The sequence below is a fragment of the Papio anubis genome, chromosome 5, assembly GCF_008728515.1.
Source record: "Papio anubis isolate 15944 chromosome 5, Panubis1.0, whole genome shotgun sequence".
Taxonomy (NCBI): domain Eukaryota; kingdom Metazoa; phylum Chordata; class Mammalia; order Primates; family Cercopithecidae; genus Papio; species Papio anubis.
Window position 1 is genome coordinate 49890094 of NC_044980.1, and position 14487 is coordinate 49904580.

The 14487-nt window shown below is 36.9% G+C and overlaps 1 protein-coding gene across 2 annotated transcripts in view; it reads left to right on the forward strand.

Annotated features, from left to right (window-relative positions):
- MTREX (Mtr4 exosome RNA helicase) overlaps nt 1–14487 on the forward strand; it is a 124869-nt gene that overhangs the window by 40994 nt on the left and 69388 nt on the right. For both annotated transcript variants that reach the window (XM_021939365.2, XM_003899677.5), the window contains exons 7-14: nt 384–474; nt 2016–2140; nt 3207–3305; nt 3767–3869; nt 5645–5776; nt 8234–8313; nt 9571–9681; nt 11795–11896. In XM_021939365.2, the coding sequence (XP_021795057.2) occupies nt 384–474; nt 2016–2140; nt 3207–3305; nt 3767–3869; nt 5645–5776; nt 8234–8313; nt 9571–9681; nt 11795–11896 (843 nt within the window). The remainder of the gene's footprint in view (nt 1–383; nt 475–2015; nt 2141–3206; nt 3306–3766; nt 3870–5644; nt 5777–8233; nt 8314–9570; nt 9682–11794; nt 11897–14487) is intronic.

Sequence of the window (14487 nt, forward strand, 5' to 3'; positions counted from 1 at the left end):
TAATTTAAGTTGTACTTATATTTTAGAAAGTGTGAATCTTGGGATGGTGCTATATATAGAAGGAAGTTGTGTCATATTCTAGACATATGGAGAGTAGGGGTGATCATTCTCTCTGTGGATTGTATCTGATTAGTAACTGTTTAGAAGCCATTTACTTTGTTTTTTATGAGAAAAGGAATATATAATATATAAATATACAACAATATAATATTACTTTTGTTAATATTTGTTAAATAGTAAGTTCTGTAACCCTTTAAAATTATTTTAATATTTCCATTTAAGAAAAAACATCCACAATTCCTCCTTGGAAAAAACAACTTTTGTCTAACTATTAGCTGTTATGTCAGAATCCAACTAAATAAATTTTTCACTTTTTTCTTTAGATTTTGAGAAGTATGCTTTACAGAGGTTCTGAAGTTATGCGAGAAGTTGCTTGGGTTATATTTGATGAAATTCATTATATGAGAGATTCAGGTATATTCAGTGTTGAAATATATGTCATGTGTTTCCCTTTAGAATGACATTAGGAATTTTGAGCAAGTTATTGTTAAATTTTGCTTCTAGTTTTTGTGTGACTCGGGTTCAATAAACTGTTGCTTCTTTATATTTATTTACGTATTTATTTTTGAAACAGAGTTTCACTATGTTACCCTGGTTGAAGTGCAGTATTAGCATCATGGTTCACTGCAGACTTGATCTCCCATCTCAGTTCCCCAAGTAGCTAAAACGACAGGCGTGTACCACCATGCCTGGCTAATTTTTATTTATTTTATTAGTAGAGATGGTGTCTCACAATGTTGAGCAGGCATGTCTTGAACTCCTGGACTCAAGTGATCCTCCCACCTTGGCCTCCCAAAGTGCTGGGATTACAGGCATGAACCACACCTGGCCTTGCTTCTTTAAATTGTGGACAACATGATATTATTTTTCCATTACGATTTCATTCAAGTACAGCTCCTTAATAGTAACTTTTGCTGGGTGAGGAATGCAAATTCAAATAAAGCAAAATAAATTAAAAGCTGGCATGCTTCTAATAGAGAGCTCACCAATAGAACTAATGTTGTAGAATTTCTAAAACTTCTAGCTTGCAAAGTTAACTTTCCTGATTTTTATTTAGTTCAGTAACTATAAAATACGTGTTTATGGTTTTAAAAAAAGTGAGGATTATGAAATAAAAATGAACAAAAATAAAAACTTACAAATGCCCCTTACTTAGGCTGTTACACTCTCGTAATGAAAAAGTAAGTATGCTTGGAATTTTTAGGGTGCTGGCAGGGTTAACATTAACAAACACATTGAAAAGTTAAATGTTTAATATGTACACACTTAAGATTTGGTTTTTATTTAAACTAGCTCACTAAATCAACCTGTATTTATGGAGAAAGTAATAGAATTTAAGAAATCATTTACCCTTTGAATATTTCACCCTTTCCAAATTTATAAAATTAAGCTCTTAAGAGAGTTGTTTTGGTTTTAGAATCAGAAATCCTTTGTTGATTTGTTTATTTTAGGAGGGAAGCTGTCAAACCTTTTCCATTTTAATAAAAATGACTTACAGTTTTATCGTTCATCAAGTCTTTCTTTCATCTCCAGATGATCACAAGGATAATTTGGGTGAACGATGCCATCTGGAATAGTAATAGTATCTTCTAAATTTGTTGCTACAACTTTCTACAAGTCAGTAACCATTACTTTTCAATGCTGTGCCATAGAAATACTGTTCCGCTGCCTTGTCATTGAGGCTCTTGTTAGGTTGTTTGGAAAGATTAACTCTGGAATTGTTCTTTGTAGGCTATTTCAGAGTACACTGTATTTATAGTGGTTTAGTCTACTGGTTTTCTACTGGATAGATTAATGGTGAGAAATTGTTTTCAGTAAGGTTCTATGGCTTAAAATATTCTTGGGTAAAGTCTGCATTTCTAACTATAAAACTTCAGAGAATGTAATTTTAGATGCTATCACAGAGTGACACTGTAGTCCAACTATAGTCCAAAGTTTATATTTATTTTTTTCAGAACGTGGTGTGGTATGGGAAGAAACTATTATTTTGCTTCCTGATAACGTCCACTATGTCTTTCTTTCGGCTACTATTCCAAATGCCCGACAGTTTGCTGAATGGATTTGCCATTTACATAAACAGGTATTTTTCCTTCCTTTTTTGATGTCTTCAATTTTCAAAATATTACAGATTAGCCTTGCTCTACTCTCCCTATGCTTTTTTCCTGATGTTGTCCAGAATAATAAAATTTTAACGGTAAACTACTTCTCAAATCAAGCAGCTTATCAAAATCAACTGACTAGTTTTTTAGAAACGTTGATTTCTGAGCCCCATCGCAAACCCACTATATCTAAATCTCAGGGAATAGTGCCTTGGGAGCTCCGATTTTCAAAATTTCCCAAGTTGATCTGATGATCTGCCAGGTTTAGAAACTACTTCATTTACTTAGATAGGTATCCATGAGTACACAGAATTTCCCCTAATGCTTTGGTGCCAGGAAAAGCTGGGCATCTCTTGAGCATTTGATTTGATTTTTGTCCTGTAAACACAGACTTTTTACTGACTGTTTCTGTTTTGCCTTTCTAGTCTGACTTTAGCATCTGTATAGGCTTGTAACAGGCATTTGTTTACATATACTGAATTTATTCTTGCTTTTATTTTTCTGCCCTTAATTTTCCTGTATACTGATACTCTCATGAACTTACCTGTTTATAAGCTCCCTGATCGTGTTTTTATGACATTCTCCCATATTGCTTCTGTAGGGTAGAAAAACCCAGTGGATCTTGGGGAGAAGCTAGATCAACCTGCTGCTTTATACTAAGGTTTTGAAAAGCCTGGGTGGGGCAGAAAAGTTCCGTTTTAGCTCACGGATCCTTTGTATCACTGTACTCCTCCTCTGTAGAAAAATAAGCATCTTTCCATAATTACAGCATCCCAGGGCTAGGTAATGGGTAATTGATGCTCAGGTCATGTATTTAGCCCTGGTTAGGGAATTGGTAAGTTGGGAAGATGGTAGTATAATTTCATAGACCTAGTTTTTCTACATTTTTCTCTTGCCTGGGTTTTAGTGAGTTTTTTGAAGTATTTTCTCTTTGAAATGTTGAATTCATTACTTGATTTTCTTAAGAGCTTTTAGATTGGACTAAGGTATGGTTTTATTTTGAAGAAATAAAATTCTGTATGTTTAATTATTTCTTTCTTTTTACAGCCTTGTCATGTAATTTACACAGATTATCGGCCCACTCCATTGCAACACTACATTTTTCCAGCAGGGGGAGATGGCCTGCATCTTGTGGTTGATGAAAATGTAAGAGTAATTGTGCTTTTTAAATCTATAATGTCATGCTTTATTGTTAATATCTTGGTTTTTTTTTTAATTTGGAATTAGAGAAGAATGGCAGAGATACATTCGTGTGTCTTAGTTTTAATCAATCTTGATTTTTTTGTGTGTGTTTATTTCAAACATTATATTTGAGACTTATTTTTCTTATGCATGAATCAGATTTCCCTCCTTCCCAGTATTTAAAAATGCCTAGAGAATAGGAGTTCTGGACATGTTTCAGATATCTTATGTTTTGCTTTTCTACATTTTTTTATTACTTCTTTTTCACCTTTTAATACCTCTTAACCACAGATCATGTTTGGACTATTTTAGTGGCTTTCATTATTATACTAAATTATTTTATTTGAGGAAGCCTTATGTATGAAAAATGTTTGAATTATGATTAAATATTAGTGAAGTTACACAGAAAAAATTTGTGATGCCAGGGTGACTTCAGAGAAGATAATTTTAATACTGCAATGCAAGTGCTTCGAGATGCAGGTGATTTGGCCAAAGGAGACCAGAAAGGGCGGAAAGGAGGAACAAAAGGTAATTTGGAACTTTGCTTTGAGAGAATTTTACATGTAAATTGTGTATTCAAATTACTCTGACATTTTTTGTCTTAGTTTTTTTTCTGAAGCTATGTAAAGATCTAGATGAGATATGGTAAAATTGAATAAATATTTATCTTTTTTGTATGACATTAAGTATAATTTACATGTTATAGAATTTACTCATCTAAAGTATACAATTTAATAGTCTTTAGTATATTTACAGAGTTGTACAGCCATCACCACTGTCTAGTTCCAAAATATTTTCATGTACCAAAAAGAAACCCAGTACACATTAACAGTTATTCTCCCTTTTCCCCCAGCCTTTCCCTTCTCATCCCCCAGACTTAGCTAATCATTAGCCTGTTTTTGATCTCTGTGGCTTTCCCTTGTCTGTACATTTCATATGTTTGGAGCAACTGGCTTCTTTCTCTTAACGTAATGTTTTCAAAGTTCATTTATTTTATTTTATTTTATTTTATTTTAATTTATTTATTTTTTTGAGACAGAGTCTCGCTCTGTCACCCAGGCTGGAGTACACTGGTGCTATCTTGGCTCACTGCAACCTCTGCCTCCTGGGTTCAAGTGATTCTCCTGCCTCAGCCTGCCAAGTAGCTGGGGATTATAGGCACCTGCCACCATACCCGGATAATTTTTGTATTTTTAGTAGAGACGGGGTTTCACCGTGTTGGCTAAGCAGGTCTTGAACTCCTGACCTGAAGCGATTTGCCCACGTTGGCCTCCCAAGTGATGGGATTACAGGTGTGAGCCACTGTGCCCAGCTGGTTTGTTCATTTTATGCTATATGTACTCATTCCTTTTCATGGTTAAATAACAGTCCATTGTATGAATATACCACATTTTGTTTCTCCATTCATCATTGGATGGACTTTTGGGTTGTTTCTAGTTTTTGACTGTTAGGAATGCTGCTAACGTTGATGCAATGTACTATTTAATACAAGTTTTGTGTGACTAGGTGTTTTCTTCTGGATATATGCCTAGGAGTGGAATTGCTGCGCCATATGGAAAGTCTATATTTAACCTTTTGAGAAACTGCCAAAGTATTTTCCAAAGTGGCTATACCATTTTACATTTTCATCAGGAATGTATGAGGGTTCCATTTTCTCTATATCCTTTGTATCACCGTACACCTCCTCCATAGAAACAGAGGCATCTTTCTGTAATTACAGCATCCCTGGGCTAGGTAATGGGTAATTGAAACTCAGATTATGTGTTTTGCCCTGATTTCCCATTTGGGAAGATAGTAGTATAATCTGATGGACCTAATTTTTTCACATATAATTTTTCCACGATACTTAGTATTATTGCATGTCTGATTATAGTCATCCTATTAGATGTGAAGTGGTATCTTAATGTAGTTTCAGTTTACATTTCCCTGGTGGCTAATGATGTTGAACATTGTTGTTGTTGTTGTTGAATTATGATAGTTCTTTACATATTCTGGATACTAGACCCTTATCAGATAGACGATTTGCAAATATTTCCCCCCATTCTGTTTGAGGTTGTCTTTTTACTTTACTGATGGTGTCCATGAAATCACAGAAGATTTTCACTTTGATGAAGTCCAGTTCATGCATTTTTTCTTACGTTGTTTATGCTTTTGTTGTCATATCTAAGAATGCTTTGTCTAACCCAAGATCAGGAAGATTTATTACTATGTTTTCTTTTAAAAGTTTTATAGTTTTAGCTTTTAAATTTAGATCTGTGATCTATTTTGAGTTAATTTTGGTGTATTATTTACTCTTTTTGCAGGACCATCAAATGTTTTCAAAATTGTGAAGATGATTATGGAAAGAAATTTCCAACCTGTGATTATTTTCAGTTTTAGTAAGAAAGATTGTGAAGCCTATGCACTTCAAATGACCAAATTAGATTTCAACACAGGTACTACATCATTTCAGTATCATTTTAATGTTGTGTGAAAACGAGTGTAAAATATATTTCTAGTAATATTTTTATCTATTATGTATTACTAGGATATGCCATTCACCTTACACTTACAGCAGTACTCAGCACATTTGTAAAAGCTTTAAAGAGCCTTGACTTATACTTTCTTTCCTTTCTTCTCCTTTTATTGAAAGATATGTGTACATTGTTCTATTTAAAATTCGGAGAACCCTATAAAAAATATTAGAATCATGCCTTCTTACACTTTGTTATCGTAAACTCCTCAGTTATTATGGTTCTCTATTTGACCACTTAAGGGTAGGTCTTGTAGCTTGGTTAGACCACCTTCTATATAGAAAATACTATGCTTCATTCTCACTGAAGTGTAAACCAGTAAGACCTGCCCTTTGCTTAACTATTGTGTAATTCTCAATCAAAGTGATATAACTTTTAGCAAATCAGCAAATTGTTTCTATACATTAATTGCAAAAGTAATTCACTTAAAGTCACACAGTTAAGATAGTAGCACAACCTGACTATCTTAGTCCGTTTTGTGTTGCTGTGACAGAATAGCTGAGACTAGTCCGTTTTTATGCTGCTGATAAAGGCGTACTCAAGACTGGGCAATTTTCAAAGAAAATAGGTTTAATGGACTCACAGTTCCACGTGGCTGGGGATGCCTCACAGTCATGGTGGAAGGCAAGGAGGAGCAAGTCATCTTACGTGGGTGACAGCAGGCAAAGTGAGGGAGCTTGTACAGGAAAACTCCCATTTTTTAAAACCATCAGATCTCATGAGGCTTAGTCACTATCATGAGAACAGCATAGGAAAGACACACCCCCATGATTCAGTCATCTCCTACTGGGTCCCTCCCACAACACATGGGAACCATGGGAACTACAAGATGAGTTTTGGGCGGGGACACAGAGCCAAACCATATCACTAGGTAATTTATGAAAGGCAGAAATTTATTTCTTATAGTTCAAGAGGCTGGAAATCCAATTTGAGGGACCCAGCACGTCTAGTGAGGGCCTTTTTTGTTGTGGAATCCCATGGCTGAAGACAGTAGGGCAGGAGAGCATGCAAGAGAGAGCAAAAGGTGGGAGAAGAGGGCTGAACTCATCTTTTTATCAGGAACCCATACCAGTGATAACTAAGCCACTCCTCTGATAAAGGCATTAATCCATTCATGAGGGCCCTGTCTCTTAAAGGCCCTGCCTCTCAACACTGTTGTATTGTGGATTAAGGGGTCAGCACATTAACTTTAGGGGGACACATTCAAACCATACCACTGGCCAAGAATTGCAGTGTACTGAATACCAACCTGATTATCTTTCAACTCTGCCTTTTACACATGTAATCCAGTACAATGAAAAGTAAATAATATCTTAAGGCGTCCAAATTTTAATTTCAGTTGTATTGTTTTCTTTATCAAGACAGGTTTTTTTTTTTTTAATCTGTGCATTTTAAAGCTAATTCCTACTTTTCCATGAGTAAAAGTAACAAATGACAGATAGCCATCATAGCCTCCTAAAGCCAATAATAGTTTGTGTTTTTTTAAAGACTGAATTGTTCTGCCCATAAATGTTTTACCTACAAGTGCCAAATAAACTTAAAGTTGGCAGGGTTGCATACTAATTAATTTAACAAATATTTATTTGGTTTAACAAATATTTATTCAGTACATATTGTTTGGTAGACTCTGCACAAGAAGGCAGTGCAATGGTTAAGAAAGAGCATGGGCTTTGGAATTGTTTTTCTCACATTTAATAGTAGTGCTAATTATTAAAAAGTAAGCTTCACTTTGCATAGTAGTAAAATGTAGATAATAATAGTTCCTGTGTCCTGTAATTGTTAGACTTACATGTTATATATAAAGCACTAGATGTGGTTATTGTTATTATTTTTGTAAGACAGTGTTTTTTTCATGAATTAAGTCTACTAGATATGTTTTGAAAAGCAGAGAATTATATTGATTATGGGATAATTTTTATCTACTTTCTCCTTAACCATTTTAAATGCCACCTCTTTACTTTTGCTCTTTAAAGACTCTTTTTTTTTTTCTTCCTGAGACAGGGTCTCACTCTGTTGCCAGGACTGGAGTGTAGTGGTGCGATCATGGCTCACTGCAGCCTCAGCCTCCTGGGCTCAGGTGGTCCTCCTGCCTCAGCCTCCCAAGTAGCTGGGACTACAGGTGCATGCCACAATGCCTGGCTAATTTTTTTGTGTTTTTTGCAGAGACGGGGCTTTGCCATGTTGCCCAGGCTGTTCTCAAACTCCTGGCCTCAAGCCAGCCGTCTGCCTCAGCCTCCCTAAGTGCTGGGATTACAAGCTTGAGACACCACGCCTGGCCTTTAGATCCTTATTCTTTGTTATGTGTGAAGTGTGGTATCACTGACTCATTTTGATGTTTCTGTACCCTTGAATTTTCTGTACCCTTGAATTTTCTCCTAGATGAAGAAAAGAAGATGGTTGAAGAAGTATTCAGTAATGCAATTGATTGCTTATCCGATGAAGATAAAAAACTCCCTCAGGTGAGTTTTCAGTATCAGTAGATAAAAGTGTAGATATTAATAGATTTCTTATATTCACTTTATGTTGCTTGGTTTTATTACTCTATTACACTTTTCACACACTGCAGCATGTATGTTGTGATATGCACTTAAATGATACTTTGACTTTTACTTTAAACTTCAAAAAGTCAGTAGGAAGAAAGATTTGCTGCCTGAAGGAACTTTGAGAGCTAGCATGGTGTGAAAATTACTAGTGTTCTCAGTATTACAGAATTTTTAATGCTAGTTTTAAGTCATTAACTTTTTTAATCCATAAGGCTACCACATAAAATAAGAGAGAACCCTTACTGAAAATCGTGTGTTTAATGAGGAATTTAACACACCTACTGTGCCTTAATCCAGTGTATTTTTGCTTCGACTGTTGAAATTGCCTGGGAATTCCAAAATATGCTGATGCTTTTGTGCCACTTCCAGAGATTCTGATTTAATTGATCTGATGTGCGACCTGGACATCAGAATCTTTTAAAGGTTCCCCTGATGATTGTACTATGCATCCAGAGCTGAGAAATAGTGTGTTAGACTGGTGTGAAAGTTCTGTTGGGTGAAAAGAAACTTTGGGAGGTCATCATACTTTCCTTTACAGATGAATGCCTTGATTTGTAAGGGATTTTTCATAAGACTGTGGTAACATGTTTCTTGCTGTTTGAAAAGGGTATTTGATGTATAAACTTTTTTGTAGCTTTTCTTCCTGGCTGAATTAGTAGTATCTGAGGGCTGAGCCATGTTTTTATACATCTTTGTTATCGCGCACTTCTAGTATTAAGTATTTAATGGCATTTGATAGATTGTTAAAATAATTCTTCAATAATTGATTTATTTTTAGATTAAGTACATATTCATGTTAAATATGTGTTATAGTGATTTATTTTGGGGGCGTTTGAGTTGCCAGTATCTTTTAAGTTTATTTTCTACAGGCAAAAACTGCCCCCATAGCGTGTAATGTTTTTTGAGGAGATGAAGTGATGCTGGAAAGTTTAAGTCAGCAAAGCATTTGTAAAGTATATTTACTATATGCCTTTCATATGAACTAGGCCAGCATTATATTGAATTTAATAATCTGTGAGAATATAGATTTGTGTTTTGCTTTTATTCTGGAAAGATTTTACTAAGTTTGTTTAAAGAGAAAGCATTATTTACTCATTTTTCTTAATTGAGTTAGTTTAACATTTTAAAAACCATTTTCTCACATGTAAAATCAGTGTTATTCCAAAATCACAGGTAGAACATGTACTTCCTCTTTTGAAGAGGGGAATTGGTATTCACCATGGTGGTTTACTTCCTATTTTGAAAGAAACTATAGAAATTCTCTTTTCTGAAGGATTGATAAAGGTATGGTTTTATTTTTATTTTTTATGCCCCCATATTGTGTTGTATGAAGAGTCTGAAAATTAGAGAACATTGTTTATAGGCAGTTTTGTGTGTGTGTGTTTCACAAGGCTTAATGAAATGACTTAAATAATAAACTTGATGTTTATATATGCTGTTATACTTAAATAAATCTTGGAGTGTAGGTTAAAAAAAACCATTTGTTTCCTTTCTTAAAGAATGTAGTGGTGGCCGGGTATAGTGGCTCACGCCTGTAATCCCAGCACTTTGGGAGGCCAAGGTGGGCGGATTACCTGAGGTCGAGAGTTTGAGACCAGCCTGACAACGCGGAGAAACCCCGTCTCTGCTAAAAATACAAAATTAGCCAGGCGTGGTGGTGGGCACCTGTAGTCCCAGCTACTAGGGAAGCTGAGGCAGGAGAATCATTTGAACCCGGGAGGCGGAGGTTGCAGTGAGTGGAGACACACCATTGTACTCCAGCCTGGACAGCAAGAGCAAAACTGTCTCAAAAACAAGAACAAAAACAAAGAATGTAGTGGTAACACTATTGGATACCACAGAATGTTGCAGAAGGTGTATTTAATTACTAAACCTGGGGTTGTAAACTTCTTTCTATATACAGAATAAAAGGATTAGTTTAGAGAAGACAAGGAAATTGCTGGTTAGACTTAGGAAAGAGAGTTTTTTGATTATTCTAATTTAAACCAGAGAGCATCTGATTTCATTTTTTTTAATGATACTGATATTTATTCCGAGAAATGGGATATTAAAAATGGGAAACAACATCATAATGTAATCATAAGTCTATATATGAGTCATACTTTTTTTTTTTTTAATTTTGAAGCAGAATCTTGCTCTGTCACCCAGGTTGGAGTGCAGTGGCACCTCTGCCTTCTGGGTTCAAGTGATCCTTCTGCCTTAGCCTCCCAAGTAGCTGGGCCTACAGTAGCATACCACCACGCCCAACCTAATTTTTTTTTTTTTTTTTTTTTTCTGTAGAGACGGGGTTTCACCGTGTTGGCCAGGGTGGTCTTGAACTCCTGACCTTAAGTGATCCTCCCACCCAGCCTCCCAAAGTGCTGAGATTATAGGCTACTATGCCCAGCCTCATACATTATTTTATGTTTAAAAATTGTTAGCATTTAAAAAATCATATGTGAGATTTATTGTGAGAAACTCAGCACTAAGTAGAATATTTAAGATAAATTTACTTATCTTGAAGAAAATATTTGAAGTCATTTAGATCAAGAATTGGCCAATATTTATACCTAGATCCTGGTTTATCTCTTCTAGATTATATATTTTGCTGAGCCCCACTTTTAAAGGATCTTTTAAAACATAAACAAGCAGTACTTGCTGGTTGTAAAATTCAAATAGAGCAGTTGTATGTAAAGTAAAAAAATGAAAGATCATCCCATCACTTACCAGAAATACCTACTAGTATACATACAGATAATGAATTAGTCATTTTGTAAACAACAAAAAAAAAGTCAGTAATACTGCCCTTGTTATATAATTTCATCATATGTCAGATTCTTCTTCATTCTTTTTAATGAATGAATAATATGCTATTGAGATGATGAACTAAAATTTTTTTACTTCTTTCCTGGAGAATATAGTACTTCAATGACTTTACTTATATGTATATCTTTTTGTACCTAAACCACTATTTTTGTTGGTCTTAGAAGTGTATTACAGAGTCACTGATTCTAGTCTTCCTTGAGAGATCTTCTAATACTGAAGTGGTCCTCAAAATCACTGCGTCATCAGTTGCCAAGGGCAGGAAATGTGTTCGTGTTTAGAAAACTATTCTATGACCTAAAGCTTTGTTCGTAAGACCAGTGTGCATTCTCTCTAGTTGGCACTGTTAGAATTTAAGAAAGTCTGTTTTCTCTGAATTACCAAATTTCTGGGCTATGAGAGACATTAAATGTTAATTAATAATTTTATATATAAAATACGAAATAGGTTTGAGAATAGCATATTGTTTTTTATTTTTGTAGGGTCTCATTAACTAATTTTAAAAATTAATACATTTATTTAACACTTAAAGATTATAAAACTAGGTTTTCAGCTTAAAATACATGTTTAATTATAGAATTACTTATTTACTTAGGCCTTATTTGCCACGGAGACTTTTGCTATGGGAATTAACATGCCAGCTAGAACTGTTTTATTTACAAATGCCCGCAAATTTGATGGGAAGGATTTCCGGTGGGTAAGTAAAGCAATTCATACATCAAAACAATTTTTATCTTTGTTGTACTACAGATAACTGGTTTACATAGTCTTTGAGATTTTAAGTCCAACCTACTTAAGAACTTGAATCTGAGCTAATACAATTTCATCAAGATTAAACCTTGGCTCTTGGCCATTTGTGGTGGCTTATGCCTATGATCACAGCACTTTGGGAGGCCAAGGTGGGAGGATGATTTAAGGCCAGGAGTTTGAGACCAGCCTGGGCAACATAGCGAGACCTCATCTCTACAAAAAATGCAAAAATCATCTGGGAGTGGTGATGTGCACCTGTAGTCGCAGCTACTTGAAAGGCTGAGGTGGAAGAATCACTTGAGCCCAGGAAGTCAAGGCTCCAGTAAGCTGTGATTGCACCACTGTTCTCCAGCCTTGAGGACAGTGAGACCCTGACTCTGAATAAATTAATTAATCGAACAAACCTCTGTTCCCTTAAATTTTTATCCTGACTCCTTCACTCCCACCTCTCCTCCAAAAAAAAGAGATTCCTTTAAGTGAAGGAGTTTGATGATAGGAGGTTAAGTGTGCAAGTGATTTATGAATGTTTTAAATCATTTTAAATATGTCTAGAGTTTTCATTTCTTAAGGTTTAAGGTTTTAAAGCACCACTACAGTGGCTGTAGTTGCATCTATTTTGCCCTTCAGATTTAAAAGGCAAGTACCCCATTTAGTAAGCAATTACCAAACTTAAAATATGAATTTAGAACTCTGGTAGATGACTGGGATGCTGAAGTAGACACAACAAAAAGACAATACAGACTTGTTTCTTTTGACAGATATACAATAAAATGTTATGCTGTAAACACTGTGAGAAGTATGTACAGGGATATAGCATAAGAAACAAAGTCAGCTGGGGGTCAGGGAATGCTTCATAGAAAGGCAATCCTTAAAATAAGTAACAGCAGATGAGAATTTGCTAAGCAGACAGTAGAACATTGGCGGGGGTGAAAAGAAAGTGATGGAACAAAGATTTCTCGTTTGAATTCCCATAGCCTGGCTTTGGGGAAAATTGTAAGTAGTCCTTTATTTAACCTTTTATTTTTGGAATTGGTGATTCTCTCTGCTTGGAGAAGTTTCTGAAAGGAATTACAAATCATCAAAATGCTGAAAAGTACCCTCACTAAAACTGTAAATAAAGACAAAACGTTTTTCATGATGTGTTGTATTTTAAAATGTTGGATGCTATACAAAAGAGAAATATAAGTATGGTGAGTCAGTGACATTTTTGGGCCAGGACTTCTTGGACCAGGAGGGCCTGGCCCAAGGCTGCCCCCTGGCAAAAGCTGAATGGAGCTGCTGAGTGGGAGCCAAACCCTCTATGCTAGCAGGGACCCTGCAGTCTGGCTAAGGTTGGGCCCTAGCCCCTTCCTACCCAATAAAGGCAGCTGTGGAGAGAGGGAATTTGGGTTCCAGCCTGGTTTGTGGTGGGGGAAGGTACCATGACAGATTTGATGATGATTTCTAGGGGAAAGCAGTCAGCCGTCCCCACCCACATCCCACAGGGGCTCCCTCTAGCCTGAGACTCATCGGGGTCCAGACTGGAAGGCTAATGCCATTAGAGGAAGCAGGCACAGGGTGGATTGGGCAAGGGAACCTCTGAGAAGGCCAGTGCCCAGCCACCCAGGGTTCAGAGACATTTCACACAATATGGTTAAGTTTTGGGGAGAGATGTGTAGAAGCTCAAGAGAAGGAGAGAGTTAAGCAGCCTGGGACCCTCCCTAACAAAGCAACTCTTTCCTTCCTGCTTCCTTGTGGAGCACAGCGGGTGTGCACAATGGGTGTGTATGATGGATGTGCAGTGATTATTCCCAGGCTGTCTATGCTATGCCAGATGCCAGATAGCACCTTCATGCCACTGTAGAAGAGGGAGCAGTGGAGCCTGATGGGAAAGGGCTATGGGCCATATCAAAGGATTGAACCAGGCTGACAATGGAATCCTAATGGTGAACCCCCCGCCCTCTGCTTTGGCCCCTAAGGGCCCCATTCCCCAGGTAGCAGCAGTGGGACTCCCTTTAACCCCTCCACTGTTGGGAAGGAGGTACCTGGGGAATGGAATGGACATCCAAAGGGGAAAGGGAGGTAAAGGTGGGCTCTGCAAAGAAGACACTGAGCGTGGTAGGCTGGTGGGCCAGGGACCCTCTCATAGTCAGAGATAGGTTGGAGCCTGGGGCAACCCTGCCACCAGCATGGCCACATCATCTAGAAGGGTTAAGGTCCATGCTGTTGCCCTACCACCAGAGGTCTTGGCGAATCCTGGGGTCAGGAGATGTCTTTGCAGGGGCACGATGAAGGAAGAAAGGTCTTGACTGGGAGGTAGGGGACTGTTTGGATCTAGCCAGGGGCTACGAGTCCAGTCAAAGCATAAGCTTTGTGTTTACCTGGGCCTCCCACTGGAGCATAATCTTAAGGATCAAGATGCCTTGGAATGTAGAGAGTCAGGGAAGAAGGCTCTGTGGAGGAATGGGGGTTGATTCTAGAATTAACTGTCCCAAAGAGTCCTGAGGCTATAGAACATTCTTCAGCCAGCACTGCAGCCCCCCTGTTCTGGGGAAGAGT